The sequence below is a fragment of the Cupressus sempervirens genome, unplaced genomic scaffold, assembly GCF_028749045.1.
Source record: "Cupressus sempervirens isolate cs-2001-9-10 unplaced genomic scaffold, ASM2874904v1 CseChr00s100002_03, whole genome shotgun sequence".
NCBI classification, from domain to species: domain Eukaryota; kingdom Viridiplantae; phylum Streptophyta; class Pinopsida; order Cupressales; family Cupressaceae; genus Cupressus; species Cupressus sempervirens.
In genome coordinates this window covers 1,512,823-1,527,475 of record NW_028322207.1, presented here as the reverse complement: position 1 = coordinate 1,527,475, position 14,653 = coordinate 1,512,823, and the positions used below count along the sequence as shown (strand labels likewise).

General features: G+C 38.4%; 2 protein-coding genes across 4 annotated transcripts in view; one reads left to right on the top strand and one right to left on the bottom strand.

Annotated features, from left to right (window-relative positions):
* LOC149527823 (putative sphingolipid transporter spinster homolog 2) overlaps window positions 1–14,653 on the top strand; it is a 292,780-nt gene that overhangs the window by 130,131 nt on the left and 147,996 nt on the right. The gene's annotated exons all lie outside the window — the stretch shown is intronic.
* On the bottom strand, window positions 1,002–4,291 carry LOC149527826 (uncharacterized). Its single transcript, XM_089812096.1, has 4 exons — window positions 3,790–4,291; window positions 3,280–3,685; window positions 3,003–3,144; window positions 1,002–1,059 (listed from the first exon to the last, which is right to left on the bottom strand). The coding sequence occupies exons 1-4, from the start codon at window positions 4,177–4,179 to the stop codon at window positions 1,002–1,004; spliced, it is 996 nt and encodes a 331-aa protein (XP_089668222.1). The 5' UTR covers window positions 4,180–4,291.

Below are 14,653 nucleotides of genomic sequence, written 5' to 3'. Positions count from 1 at the left end.
CATCTGTATTTTTCTTCAGTTTTCCACTTTCACATACTTGAGAGTTGAATATTTCAAGGGAGAGCCATATATCTTACCTAGGTATGCTACAAATTGAATCATCCTGATGTAGTTAGCTAGATAGCTCATGGACGTGCAAAGTGATTAGCATGCTTCACATAGGCTTGGTTTTGGGATTATCTCAGCTAAACCTTTGGCTATTGGCAATTATTCAATCATTTCTGTGCCTAAAGCAAAGAATATGGAAGCAAAGTTGCAGTTGATTACCTTGAAGAAGTTCATGGGCAGATTTGATTTTAACTATCGAGAGATGAATTCTCAGATGAAAAGAGTGTACTCTCATGTTCATTGCATCGAAGACATCTAGATAGATATGAGGACAAAACTTGACATCATGAAGATGGATTACTGCAAATTAACCTTGCAACAGATAATTGATCTTAACATGTTGGAAATCCCTTCAGATTTCCAAGTTGAAGATGATGGTGACATTCTTGATCCGGAGTTTCATCAAGCCAGCTTTGATAAGAAATGCCCTTTTCCTATCCAATGGCAACAAAAGGAAGGTACATCTATCATGGACATATTTCAATCCATCCTAGTAAACACTAACAAATGGTTGAAAAGTAAAGGCCTTAAAAGAGTAGATCCCAAGATGGGCTTGGATTTTGAAAGTTTTGGTCCTCCTGGCAGGAAATCACAATTTGAGATTACAGGGAAAGATTTGCCTGATCTTCTGATACCAAGGGTTCCCTCAAATTCAAATTGAAGGGGGGAGGAGGAACAAAATCATATCAAGTTCCTCAGCCAATTGCAGAATCAGTAGCAGAATCAGAAGAAGAATTGGAAACAGAATGTGATAAAGGAGATTCAGATGAAGAAGGGGAAATCACGATTATATCTCCTCCAAAGCCTGTATGTGTTCTTTACATGAAGAACCTTTTTTGCATAAGGTTGATGATGATGTGGATTCATTTTCCATTGTTTTCACTCCTTCCATTCTAATCTCGGAGGGTAATATCGTGACTCTTCCTATTTCTTCTGCTGCTCCTTGCATCCCTGCACATGAACAATTTGATTACTTAGCAAATGTGTTTGAAGGTTTTCCAACTCTTACCAGTGGTCAAGGTTTCCAACTTAATACATCTTTGATAGGATTTGAACTTTTTAGGACCAAGTCTTCTCAACATGTTCCTATGCCTTTAGTAGTACAGACTGAATCTTGCTCAGTCACTATGGATATACAATCTAGATCAATGCCAATGGTCTCCATTGTGCCTGTTTCTTTAGATGAAAGTTTCAGCCCGCCTGCATGGTTGAGTAAAATAACAACAAAGAGAAGGAAAGTGGTTGTTCCTCCTGAAAATCTTCCTGTTAAGAAGACTAAATCCATATCTTTGAAAGATAAGATTGTTTCCAAAATTTTGTTTGATTCTGATAAAACTAAATTTGTTGAGGTTGCTGAGCCCTTAGTAGATAGACTTGTTGAGGAGCTTACTCGTTCTGACTACAAGTTTACTAAGGTTGAAGTTGGAAAACAATCACGTTTGGGTTGTTTGCAAGATGTTTAAGATGCATTGGCCAATGTATCAAAAAGCAATCATGAGCTTTGGGAAAAGAAGAATCGACTGAAACAGAAGATCTCTCGTTTGAATGAGTTTATCCAGAAACAATATTCTCAAAGTATTGTTGTTATGTCTCAAACGTCTAAAGAGAGAAGGTTGATTGAAGCTGCTAAGTCTTGGATATAGGAAATCATTTTTGAAGGAGTTTGAGCCATTACAGAGACACTTGCAGTTTTTAGGCGTGTCAAAGAGATGAATGAAATGGAGCAAAACTTAATTTGTTCTTTGACTCAAGAAGTAGATAACTTGAAGGAAATCCTTGATGACTGGGATGAAATGGTTAAATTTGATTTGGATGCCTTGGTTTCATGTGACATTCTTCCATCACGTGAAATGTTCTTCAGATTTCAAGAGCTTATTGGTTACAAGGAGGAGACATTAAGGAAGTTGATCACAAAGTTGCAGGTGGTCTTTGGAGATTGTCAAGCAGTCCAAACAAGTGTTACTTGTGACTTGGAATCAAAGTAACAAGAATCGGAATCAGATCGGAATCGGCAAGGCCGAATCGAATCGTGAATCGGCAATGAATCGGCAATGAATTGGCGATGAATCGGCAAATTTGAAAAAACCCTTTAAATTTAAAGATTTTAACAATTTAAAACTTATTTCATGCACCCTTTATTGAATATAACTTAAACACACTATAACATCATCAAATAGAAGTTCAAACTTAACATACATAAACATGGAACATAAAATCCATCACATATGTAACTATGTTATCTAAAATGTAAATTGTAGGCTAGCTGAAGTAAATAGAAATCAAATGATCACACTGATTTAAATCATAGAATGTATGTAAGATGATCCATAAGACATCAAATCATAAATGTATGTAAGAATCTAAGATGAAGATCCATGAAAGTTTGAAACATATGTCTATCAATGATTCAGTATCAATATCTGTAAACAAAATATAAAAACAAGGCTCCAGCTCAAGCCTCAGACTCATAGTCATCATCATCATCCTCAACATCATCCTGAAGCTCGGCTGCAGCCTCAGCCTCAGCCTCTGAGTATCCAGTTTGCCTACTAGCAAGGCGTCTAATGTAGGTCCTAGAGGACTGCTGAGCCATATCTCCCGCATGTAAGATGGGCTCATGAACGTCGCTAGGGCCTGTGCCTGTGTGTGCACGTGTGCGTCTACCAATGCCTGAAGAACGTGCTCTAGCTGCCTCAGCCTCTATATCCACCTGGTCAACCCACATACGGTCTTCCTCAGTGAAGACTGGATCCACAACCTCTGTGAGCCACTCTGATTCTGGATCAATCTCCTCTAGAATGATCGGAGAGGAGTCAGTGCCCAAAATTTGTCTGATCCTAAGACGGAGGTTGTAATGAACAAAGACAATATCATTCAACTTCTGCACTGTCAACCTGTTTCTCCTCTTCGAATGGATGTGCTCGAACATGGACCAATTGCGCTCACATCCAGAAGCGCTGCTTGGTTGACTCAGAATACGAATGGCAATTTTTTGAAGTTTTGGGGTTGTGGCCCCAAACATTTGCCACCATCTATCTGCAATAAGGGAAAAATTGAAAATAGAAAGAATTAGTCTCATTTACAAATTACAAGTTAACTCTAAAATTACATAATCAACTTTAAGATTAGAATCTAGATTCATGAACATTGAATATATTATTTAATTTTTACCTGGCTGTAGTGTTGTCTGAGCATTTATGGCCATCCTGCTAGAGAAAAGTGGCCCCTCTTTATTGTTGAACTGGTCTAGCTCAACAATCGCAGCAGCGCTATCTTCATCGCTACTCAACCTCTGAATCACTGTGTATAAGCCAGTGAGAACCTCCGCATCTGCCTTGAACTCAGGACGGAAACGATATGCCGGATTCAGAAAGTAAGCTGCTGCATGGATGGGTCGATGGAGCTGATTCTGCCTTCTCCTATCGATGATGTCCCAAATAGGGCCATACCTCTCCTGCACTCCTGCATATTGGGCTCTGATGGCCTCCTTGGCCCTATCCATGCCCTCATAAATGTAGCCCATAGAGGGCTTCTCCCCATCAGCAGTTCGTAGCAAAGCTACAAGGGGCTCAGTGACCTCCATATAAAGTAAAACAAAAAACTTGAGTCAAAACTTAAATATAAAATAATATAACTTAAAGTAAAAGTAAAATACTAAATGTTAAATTGCAATAAATTTACCTGCAGGATTTCTCTAGCGGGTTTCCAAAAACCATCCTCATCAAATATGCAATCCGCCACATCTATCCCTACAGTGGTCGTAGCATAGGAAGAGGAAATCCACTCCCGCCCAACAAACATGCTCCTCAATTCATCCCTTGATGTCAACAAGGACTGCAAGGTGATGAAATTCGAGGCAAACCTCGTGATACCTGGGCGAGCTAACTCTTTGCCTTCTGTGTACTTCCTCATTGTGCTAAGGACAAATGAATGATTATAAATGAATTTGCATATGTTTTTTGCCCTTTCCACACATGATTTGACAAACTCAAGTTTGCCAATTTCCTCCAACATGAGGTCAATGCAATGTGCCGCACAAGGGGACCAAAATATGGTGGGGTGCCTCTCCATCAAAAGTTTACCTACAACAATTTTAAGTCAATTAGAAATTCAAATTTCAAAATTCAAATAAATTTATTTTCAAAACTTGAAAAGTTAAAAGTTTACCTGCAGCAACATTATCCGTCACCACCTGGATCACATTTTGTTCTCCCACCTCTGCTATGACTTCCTCAATAGCTTCACATAAGTATGTGGCATTTTTTACATGTGCGGAAGCATCAATGGATTTGATGAACATGGTATATCCTACAAGTAACAAAACAACGAATTAGAATATTAAAATTAAATGGATCATCAACAAATTAGCATTCAACAAATCAAAATTTACAATTATGTATGTAGGAAAGTAGAATGATCAATTACCTCCACAGGATACAAGAAAATTGAGGAGTGTTCTATTCCTCCTATCTGTCCAACCATCAGTCATGATGGTGCAACCCTTTGCAATCCACTCTTTTCAGTTCTCCTCGAGCTCAGCCCTCATGTCCTCTACCATCTCATCTAAGAGGTATCCGCTCAACTCAGCCTCAGTTGGGGCTTTAAACCCCGGACCACAAATAGCAACCGCGTCTATCATGTTCTGCCAATAAGGAGCCCTGTCACAAATAAAAATTTAGATGTCAAAGACTCAAATTATAAAACAAGTAAATATAATTAAAGTTTTACTTTTACTTTTAATTTTAACTTTAAAGAAAACAACGAAAAAAGAATCAATTACCTGGCTGCAATAAATGGAATGTTGCAAAAGTACCAAAATTTGCATATCTCCTTTCTGGCAGCATCATGAATTTCCTTGTTCAAACCCATGCCCTCAAGCGTGGGTTGGGAAGCAGGAGTAGTGCGGGGCACCAAGTAACTATCCATTCTGTTTTTCCGCACTCTAGGCTGCAATAGATTGGTGTGGGACTTTGTCTCAGTATGTGATCGACTAGCACTAGCACGAGCAGAAGAACTAGGATAAAAAGGAGGCCTAGAAGAACCCTCTCCAACACAACCTACAGATGCAGAAGCTGATGCAGATGCAGATGTGGATGCGGCTGCAGATGCGAATGCGGGAACATGGGAGCCAATACCCCTTAACCCTTCAAGTTGCATTTTCCTATTGGCTTTGTCTTTTTCAATTTTTTCTAATGCCATTAAGCAAGTGTGTTTTGCCTCAGGAGTTTGGTGAGTGCAAATTGTAACATCGTGTCCAGGTATAGCAGCAATGTGGTATTTCAATCTATAAATACCTCCAGAAGTTATTTTTTCTTTACAAAAAATACATTTTGTTTGATATTTGGTTCTTCCAGGAAACTCTTCGTTATATTTCCAACATTCGTCTTTTCTACCCATTGCGAATTTGCAAAAAATGAAAGCAAAGGCTGCTGCAATAAAAATTTATATGTAAAATATCAAAGTTTGAAGCTAATAAAAGCTACAAAACAACAAACCCTAGTTTGCAACTTAGTAAAAATAAAGAACATTCAAGATCTAAACTAAAAATCTTGAAAACTATAAAAATTTAACAAAAAATGCATAATACACTAACATGCAAAAAAAAAAAGAGCACTTACCTCTTGCAAGTGAGTTGAGGAGTGTTGAGATTGGCTCCCTAATGCTCCCAATGCAATTGATGGCCTCCCCAAATGGATTGCTGATCTCTTTTGTGCTCTTTCTTCTTGCCGGTTAGAAACCTATGACTTTTCTTTTCTCTTCTTCTCTCTCACTTTTCCTCTCTTCTACTCATGTTAAACAAATAGAAGGCCCTTTAGGGTTATAACAAAGAGAATAGGTCAAAAACAAAGTAAAAAAAACAAGCAATTTTTTTAAATTTTACAAGTCTATACTTTATTGGCTGCGGGCGATTCCTGCTGATTTTTCTAGGCGATTCATGCGAATTTTTGCCTGAATCGCCTAAATTGGCGATTCAGGCGATTCACTTGAAGAAATCGGCAATGGCGATTTCCGACTCCAAAAAAATCGCCATTGTTGAATCTAATCGCCGAATCGCCGATTTAGGCGATTCTCGTTACTCTGCTTGGAATAGATGGGATGTCATGTTATTGATGAATCTAGTAATCTTAGTGCAACGGAGATAGCAAATTTAGTATATACCAATAGGATCAATGCTGATGTAGATTCTGAAGATTTTGGTTCACATACGATGAACAAATTTGTTTTGTATAAATCTTTGACAAAACACTTGTTAGATACTACAGCAGAAAATTCCAAAGTCATGCAATCAGCATATGCAAATGCACTGAGAATTGAAGCCATATCGAAAACCATGAAAATTGCTGATCTTCCCACAGTGCGTGACATCATTGTCAAATTCAAGGCATTGAGAAACAATCTCTAAGATTGTTGTTTTGTTTTTATTTCATGTTAGTAGTTGTAAAGAATGCATTACAGGAAAAAGCATAATTACATGTAATGCGAGTTACATGTATGTAAAAGATGTAATGCGAGTTGCATGTGTAGTTGCATGTGCAGTTGCGTGTAACCCTTTATTTTCTTCTATAGTTAGACTAGGTCAAAGTTGGCTTAGTTGCTCCCACTTGTTCCTCCATCTTTTTCTCAACTCTTGTGCCTTTATAAAGGAGTGCCCCCTCATTGTAAAATCATCATTATCTTTATGCAAGAGAGCTTTGGAGAAGTTGTGCCAGTAGAACTTTGTTTGTGTAAGCACTATTTTGAGAGAAAGTGAGTACAAAGGAGCATTTTGTTGCCCCACTTTTCATCCTCTAACCGATTAAGTGGAATTTGTGTGTTAGTAACTTCCCTAGGTGTCTCCGAGTCTAAGTCTAAGTCCCCTTAGGTGGAAAGAGTCTTCATCGGATTTTCATCTTCCCCTTCCCCACATTTCATAGCCGAGTGGTTTTCCTTTTGTGTTGTGAGTTTTGCCGGTAGTTTAGTACCTAACCTGATGGAGATTCACGAAACATGCAAGGATAATTTACAAGAGTTATATTTGCTTGGGATTCATCGTTTTCTCTATGACAACAAAAGTTTGCAGAAATATGGACTTTGTCTTCTTCTCGGCGGGTTTTCAACCCATGAAGGCTATTTTCCGCGAAAAGTAGCAAATGATGCATACGGGTCGAAATAAGAAGGTAACAAGGTACCCTATAACAAATTAATGTTCCTCTTACGATTATCTACCTTAGGAAACATTTAGGATTCATCAAAATTCTTAGAATCATTCCGAGCGGAATACTAGAAACTGACTTCCGCTTGGTGGGTTTTCAACCTGTGAAGTCAGTTTCCCGAAAAAACTAATTCTGAAGGAAAAGAAGCAAAGGTGGGTCTCTAATGACTTTTCTCACTACTTTTGGACATCTCCGTACCCTAAGGAAACCATGATCAAAAGGTAAAGTTAAAAGGCAAGCCTAGGCGGAGAAATGAAAATTTTCTTCTCGCTAGGTTTTCAACGCATGAGGACAATTTTCCGGATTTGAAAGAAAATTAAACTTAGGAGCAAAATGGATTCACGAAATGTGCGCCAAGCCTTGTAAGAAGATAGGATTATCTTCAGCTACCGTGGGAAAGTTACTAAAGCAAAATTCGATTTCGTAGGTTTTCTCTTACGAAGTATCCTATTTGTGACTTTTTGACTTAAGGGAAAATGGGAAAGTAAGTGTGAGAGAATATAAAATTATCGTTGGGCTAACAGAAAAGTGAAAGGACATTGAGATATCCGTTGAAACCACGCGTTTACTTTTTCAATGAACCTCTCCTTCAATTCATTCGTGTGGCGCAAATCCTAAAGATTAACGGATGGATTGAAACTCCTATATAGAGAGATACATGAACAATTGCAAAAATTACCGCTCTTACTCAAATTGTTATTCTATTAATTTGCACAACCTCTGTTTGAAAAGCTAGCATCTGTGCATTTACTATTCTTTGCTTTTCTAGATTTTGAAATTCACCCATGAATGGAATGGCAACTAGATTGGTGGGTTTTGACGGATTAAATGGAAGCAAGTCTTCTCTGCAGAATTTCACAAATACCTCTCTTCGTTTCTTTGACATGCAAGATTTTCAGAAGAGAGTGAAATCAGAGCCAATCCAGCCCATCACTGAGAAGCTCCGAGGATGCGAGCTAGTTGAAGCAGCCGGTTTTCCAGTTGCAGTCCAGGCTCTTGAATTGATTTACGAATGCATAAATCATTATAATCCAGACACCAGGAAAATTGTATTACCAGATAACACAGTATTCATCTCTATTGATAGGCAAACTATGGTGAATTGCCTTTGAGTTCCAAAGCGGGAAGAATTTTCGGATTTAATAGTTGGAGGAGCCATTTTTAAATTCTTTGCCAAGAAGATGATTTGGAGAAAGGAAATAATGGAATCATGGTTCCAAAAGCCATGAGGCACCAAGAGTAATGTCCCTAAGACTCTGTTTGGGAGTAATCTCAAGCCTGACATTGTCGACATCATGGTCCTCTTGCACAGATTAAAAGGTGAGGTAGAAGCTTTGAATTTTGTTGAACAATACTCCTTCTTGGTGCAAGTTATTTGTTCTGATACCCAATACATTGATTGGGCCTATGAGGTAAATGAGAATCTGTCCAATGCTCTTTGTGCTGCAAAGTTCTACAACACATTCTATATGTTTTCTTTCCTCATTTATATGTTAGCTTCTCTGCAATTATGGCCAGGCCTCCCAAGGGTGGAGAATTTTCCTGATGACATGAAGTCTTATGAGTTCTACCCTTGTTTACAATTGGAGAATAGTTATGTGGAGTATAAAAGAGTTAATGATGCATTTACTATGAGAATTTGTAGGGAACTTCAAGGGTGTCCAGAAAGGAGATTTAGCTTGGAAGCTCTAGTGGTTATTAGTCAATTTGGGAGCTTTTTCATCTAGTTCTCATCCTTTTCGTATTTGTGTCTTGCAGCTTTTGAGAGTTTCCCTTTGAAGCTACCAAGGTACCCGAGTGACAGGATCATGTTGATCAAGATCGTGAGGCAGGCGATTCAGGTGAACGTACTAAGCGAGAGCTTAAAGAAGAAGGGCTACGAGTTCCCTATGAAGGTGGTAGCTTTCAGCTGTGAATCTTGTTCCGATGCGAAGAACATGCTTAAGGTGTTTGAGATGAAGTACAAGCTGGAAATGTATGAGGTCTTGAGACCTATGTTTGACCCAAATGGATATGCAAAAGATGTTCTTCAGATTGGGAGTGTGATTAAATATATCACCACCATAGAAGACTACTGGGCCGATTGCAAAGATGAGTTTGAGAGCCGTGATTGTGCTTTTTCCTGGCTCATAGTAGATCAAGTAAAAAAGTATGAAATCAACCTTGATGTTGAAGGAGTTGAGGATGATGGACAAAACATGTATAGTAATACCTATTTGACAAAGTTGAGGGGCGCTCTTGTTAGTTTTGAGCCTTATGAAGATGCATGTGAAGATCTAGAGGTGATGATGGCTCGAATTATCAAGAGAACCAGGAAGTGGATCTAGTGGACCATAGCAAGGAAGAGCTGAAGCAAAAGTGCGACAACTCAAGCCTCTCCAGCAGCTGCAGCGGCTCCTTCCTCTCAAGGTGGTACATCGAGTGTAACACTGGCTATCACCCAAGAACCAGCCCTACCATTCGGCGGAGGTGATCAACCTCCTGATAAGAACATCCCCACTGTGCAAACTTGCCATGGTGGCTCCCTCCCAGTGATTGGATCCTCGTCAGATGTTGAGAAGAAGAAGGCGGAAGAAGCCAAAGACTCTGCGATCACTCTTTCCCCTTCACCTCATAGTAGTCTAGTTCCGTCAATAAGCCTTGCAGTCCTTTTACCAAGTAGCCCTCATGTACAAGTGGTAGATTTGGGAGATGGTGGAAGCAGTGACAACGAATCTACAAAATCTAATGAGGCGGCAAAGAAACCCAAAGAAATAGAGAAAGCTCAAGGCTCGTCGCAATTGGTTTCACAAACTCTGAAGAATCCTTTTTCTTCGACTGCCAAAGCCACCACTCCAGCCAAAAGGAAGATGTTCAGCATAGATTCTCTAGGAACAGCCTCCAAAGTAATAAGTATAGATTCATGGTTGGAGGATACCTTAGAGAGAAAAGAAAAGAGGAAGGATGAAGGCGCCTCCAACAAAGATACTCTGTCCCTTGCCATGCGCTTTGGATCAACATTGAGCAAAGTCAAGAAGCAAAAGACTTTGTCCATCCTTGGAAAAGACCTTGGAACAGGGCATCTGACCATGGAAGTTGCCAGGCCCATCAAAGAAGGAAGATTGGAGGACATGTCTCCTGATGATTTTGCCTTACACTCCGTGGATCTTGGAGAGGCCAGATATGACACCAAGGTTGGCTTATGGAAGTCAACAAATGAAGTAATTGAAGGGCAATTAGAAAGCCTCAAGTTGTCAAAGGTCAAAATGAAGGCGGAAATGCAAGAATTGAATAGTTTCATCAAGCAATTAGTCACCCCATTGGCGAGCGTTTTTGGGATGCCTATGACTAGTGATCCCACTGCTGCAAATGTTCAAGCGCTCATCTCCCAGCTCCAAGAAGATAAGCATTTCAGACAAATTGTTAGAGAGTGGAGTGGAAAAATCAAGATCGAAGGACTCTGAATCATAGAGCAGATCGACAATGCTATACTAAGGCTGGAAATAGAGAAGGACAACATATCATCAAACAAAACCACCTTGGTTGCGGAGAAAATCAAGAGCGATGATTGTGTTTCCTTATTGAAGATGATCATTCACATGAAGACAAAGTAGGCTGTAGAAGCAAAGATCTTGCCTAAAGGGGATGAGCCCTTAGTTGAATGGTTTCAGAGCATGCTGTTCAAGTCTGAAATGATCATAGCTGCAGAGGAGGGATTAAAGGAAACTGAAGCTAAAGTAAAGGAGGAGCAGGACAGAGATTATGAACTACTAAGAGCCTTGCACACAGATTCACAGTCTAGTGGGCAAGGAAAGGCAATCACTGGCATACCTGTTATGCAGACAAACTTCTCTAATTTTATAGATGGTCTGACAAAAATATCATCTAATCCTTAAAACAGGATATCTGAATTGCAGAAGCTTGGTGGAGGTGTGCACGTGGCCATGGAAGAACTACAAGATCATTTGGGCGTTGTCAAAGACCTAGCTCGAGAGCACTGTAAATGGCTCTTGAGATACACCAATGTACACGTCCATAGGCACGAGGAGCTAATTCCAATCATTGTCGCTGCCAAGGCCTATAGGACAAAAACTGAAAAAGGAAAGAAAGCGAAGTGATTCATTTTCCGCTTATTTCATATTTTGATGTAATTATTGTAATGGGCAATTAGGCTCTTTGCCATTTGTCATTTTTGAGGAAGATGAACCGATTGAACTTCCTATGTAATGATCATCTCTGAGTCCTATATGTATGAGATTAAAAGATTAATAAAAGGTCGGCTAATTTTTGGTGTGAAGTACTTGATGTTGTAGAGTCAATTGAATGGTATTTTTTATCAATTATTTTCTGTTCCAATTTGTTAGATGTTAATGGTTTTATCTTCTCTTTGTCTGAATTAAAAAGGAAAGAACCGAGCTTCATTCCCCTGTTTTCAGGCAGCAAACTGATCATGATAAGTATTGTTGTTATGAGTTTGAAAGGGATCTCTTAGATATTTTTCTGTGATTTAGTTTTCCTTTCTTTGCATTTAGTTTTTGATAAATTTAGCTTAGTAGCAGCTAGCATGCATATTAGAACCATTCTGTCTTGTGAGTTCATAAGATGTGTGAGACTCATAAACTTCGTTAATCCTCTCTAAATCATTTCTCGCTTGGGTTAGATCTTGTATAGTTTTAACTCGGTTAACCTCTTTTGTTCTTAGATTAAGAACATACCTCGTTAAACTTAGGATAAAATTCATTGCAAATCCGCAACAGGGAGTTGTACCTAACAATTTAGAGGGAAGTTAGCCTTCCTAGAAGCAACTTTCCAAACTGTTGTAATCAGAGTTTGCTCACAAACTCAGAACTGGAAAGAACAAATCTGATGACCAACACATTCGATACTTAACTTTGATTAAGTGAGATTGTTATTTGTGTGAATTGTAAGCTTTGTCTATAATTCATCCAAGTTGTCTTTGATTCTTGTTATCTTTTATTATTGGTAATTGTATCTCATGAATTGAATAAAAAAGAGTTAAGAAGCAATTGAAGCCAAAGCTTTGACTAGGAGCAATTGTGGAAATATATAGCTAAAAGCTTTGTTTGTAGCTTATATTTTCTTCTTAATTCGTAAAATAGTTAAGTGTTCTTACTTTTAGGAGTCTTTGTGCCCTAATTGTAAAGCTTTTCATATAGAAATACAACCAGACTTAGAGCCAAACTGGTACATTTTTAGCTAGCCTTTGAGTTAGTGAAGGTTTATTGGTATCACTGTTTCCAACTCTTGATAGAAGTGTAGTTAGAGATTCACTCTGCCCATTACTCACTCCACGAGTAAGTGGATTCTTTCTTGAAAGATAAGAAGAAAGGATATTGACAACACCCATTTTATAAAAATCTCTCAAATTCTTGCTTACCTTGAGTTGATCCAAGGAATGGTGAGAAGGTGGAGCCTTCCCTTTAAGGTAGGAGAAACTCTGTCTCACACGCTGTGGGTGGTCATCCTATTTTGCGACTGGATTTTTGCCCAAAACTATCGGTTGGAAAATATCCACCCAACAGTGTTCATAGAAAGCTTGATGGAACTTTGATTATTACAATGAATAACTGTAAGATTCATGGCTTGACCAAATAATCCCACAAGTAACTTTCTAAGCCAAACTGCTTCTCGAGAGGTCATCGCAGCTGCAATGTATTCGGCTAATGTGAAACTTTGTGCTATTGCAGACTACTTTCTGCATATCCATGATATCATTGTTGATCCTAAACTGAAACAACATCCTGAAGTACTTTTTCTATCCTTAAGACATCCACCCCAATCTGAGTCTGTGAATCCATGTAAATCCAAGTCAACTTTCTCATATTTGAGGCCAAGGTTAAGAGTGCCTTGTAAGTATCTCATAATGTGTTTAACTGCAATTAGGTGAATCTCCTTTGGCTCACACATGAACTGACTTAAGGTGTCAATAGCATAGCAAATATCAGGTCTTGTATTTACCAAGAACATAAGAGACCCAATCATCTGTCTGTAGAGAGTAGAATCTATGGAAGGTGATTTTGTTTTTGCGTCTTTAAGTTTATGTAGATTAGTCTCTATTAGAAAAGACAGAGACTTGCAGTTCTACATTCCAAATCTCTTCAAGCTATCTAATGTATACTTCCCTTGATTAAGTATAATGTTGTCAGAATTCTGCCGTACTTTCAGTGCTAGGAAGTAATGAAGGAGTCCCAAATCTTTCATCTCAAATTCTATGAGATGATCATCGCCTGTTATTAGTAAATCATCAACATAGAGTATCAAAATTACCATATCATCTTTATCCCTTTTATAATATAGTTTTGGATCAGCTTCATTCTTGGAGAATCCTAAGCCGGTGAGATACTTATCAATTCTTTCATACCAAGCAGTTGGAGCTTGTTTAAGCCCATAGAGAGCTTTCTTGAGCTTGCAAACAAAAACTTTATGGTGATGAGTTTCAAATCCTTTAGGTTGCTCCAAATATACCTCTTCTATAATCTTTCCATTCAAAAATGTTGTTTTTACATCAATTTGATGTACTTTTCATCCTTTCAATGCTGCAATGACTAGGACTGCTCTTACAAAGGTGTATCTGGCAACAAGAGCAAAGGTTTCTTCATAATCAATCCCCTCTTTCTGAGAGAATCCCCTGGCTACAAATCTGACTTTATATTTTTCAATGCTACCATCAACAACATGCTTTATTTTAAATATCCACTTGGAAGAAACAACAGATTTTCCTTCAGGCCTTGGAACAATTTCCCAAACATCATTCTTCATAATAGATTGGTATTCTTCTGTCATAGCATTCTTTCCAAGCTGTATGTTTAATAGCATCTGAAACATTGGTTGGTTTTGATTTAGACAATCATTCATGTTTGCTGTATAACTAGAAAATCTTTTGAGTCTTTTGCTTTCTCTAACTATTCCAGATGGTGCAGCGAAGTCTTGTGCTTCCTCTACTGTCGTAATGGCCCAAAGTGGTCTTTTCTTAGAATTTTGAGTTTCTTCAAGCCTTAGATTTTGAATTTCATCTTCAATTTTTTCAATGTTCTTCCTCTGAGATCCAAATTTAGTATTTTCTTCAGAACTAGGTAAGGGAGAGGGATCTCCAGAACTTAGGGCTCTTTTGAATGCTAAATCTTCTTCAAAAATGACATCCCTACTAAGTTGAATATTTTTCTGACCAGGTATGAAAATCCTATATGCTTTAGATGTTTCACTATGCTGAATTTGTAATTGATTTTTTTTGGCACCTAGATGTCGTGAGCCATAGGGAGACATTGATCTGACATCTATTAAAAAGTCTAGAGAAATTGCCAATTATATTATAAGGTGGAAGAGAAATATTTCTTCCAAGCTTGAATCTTATC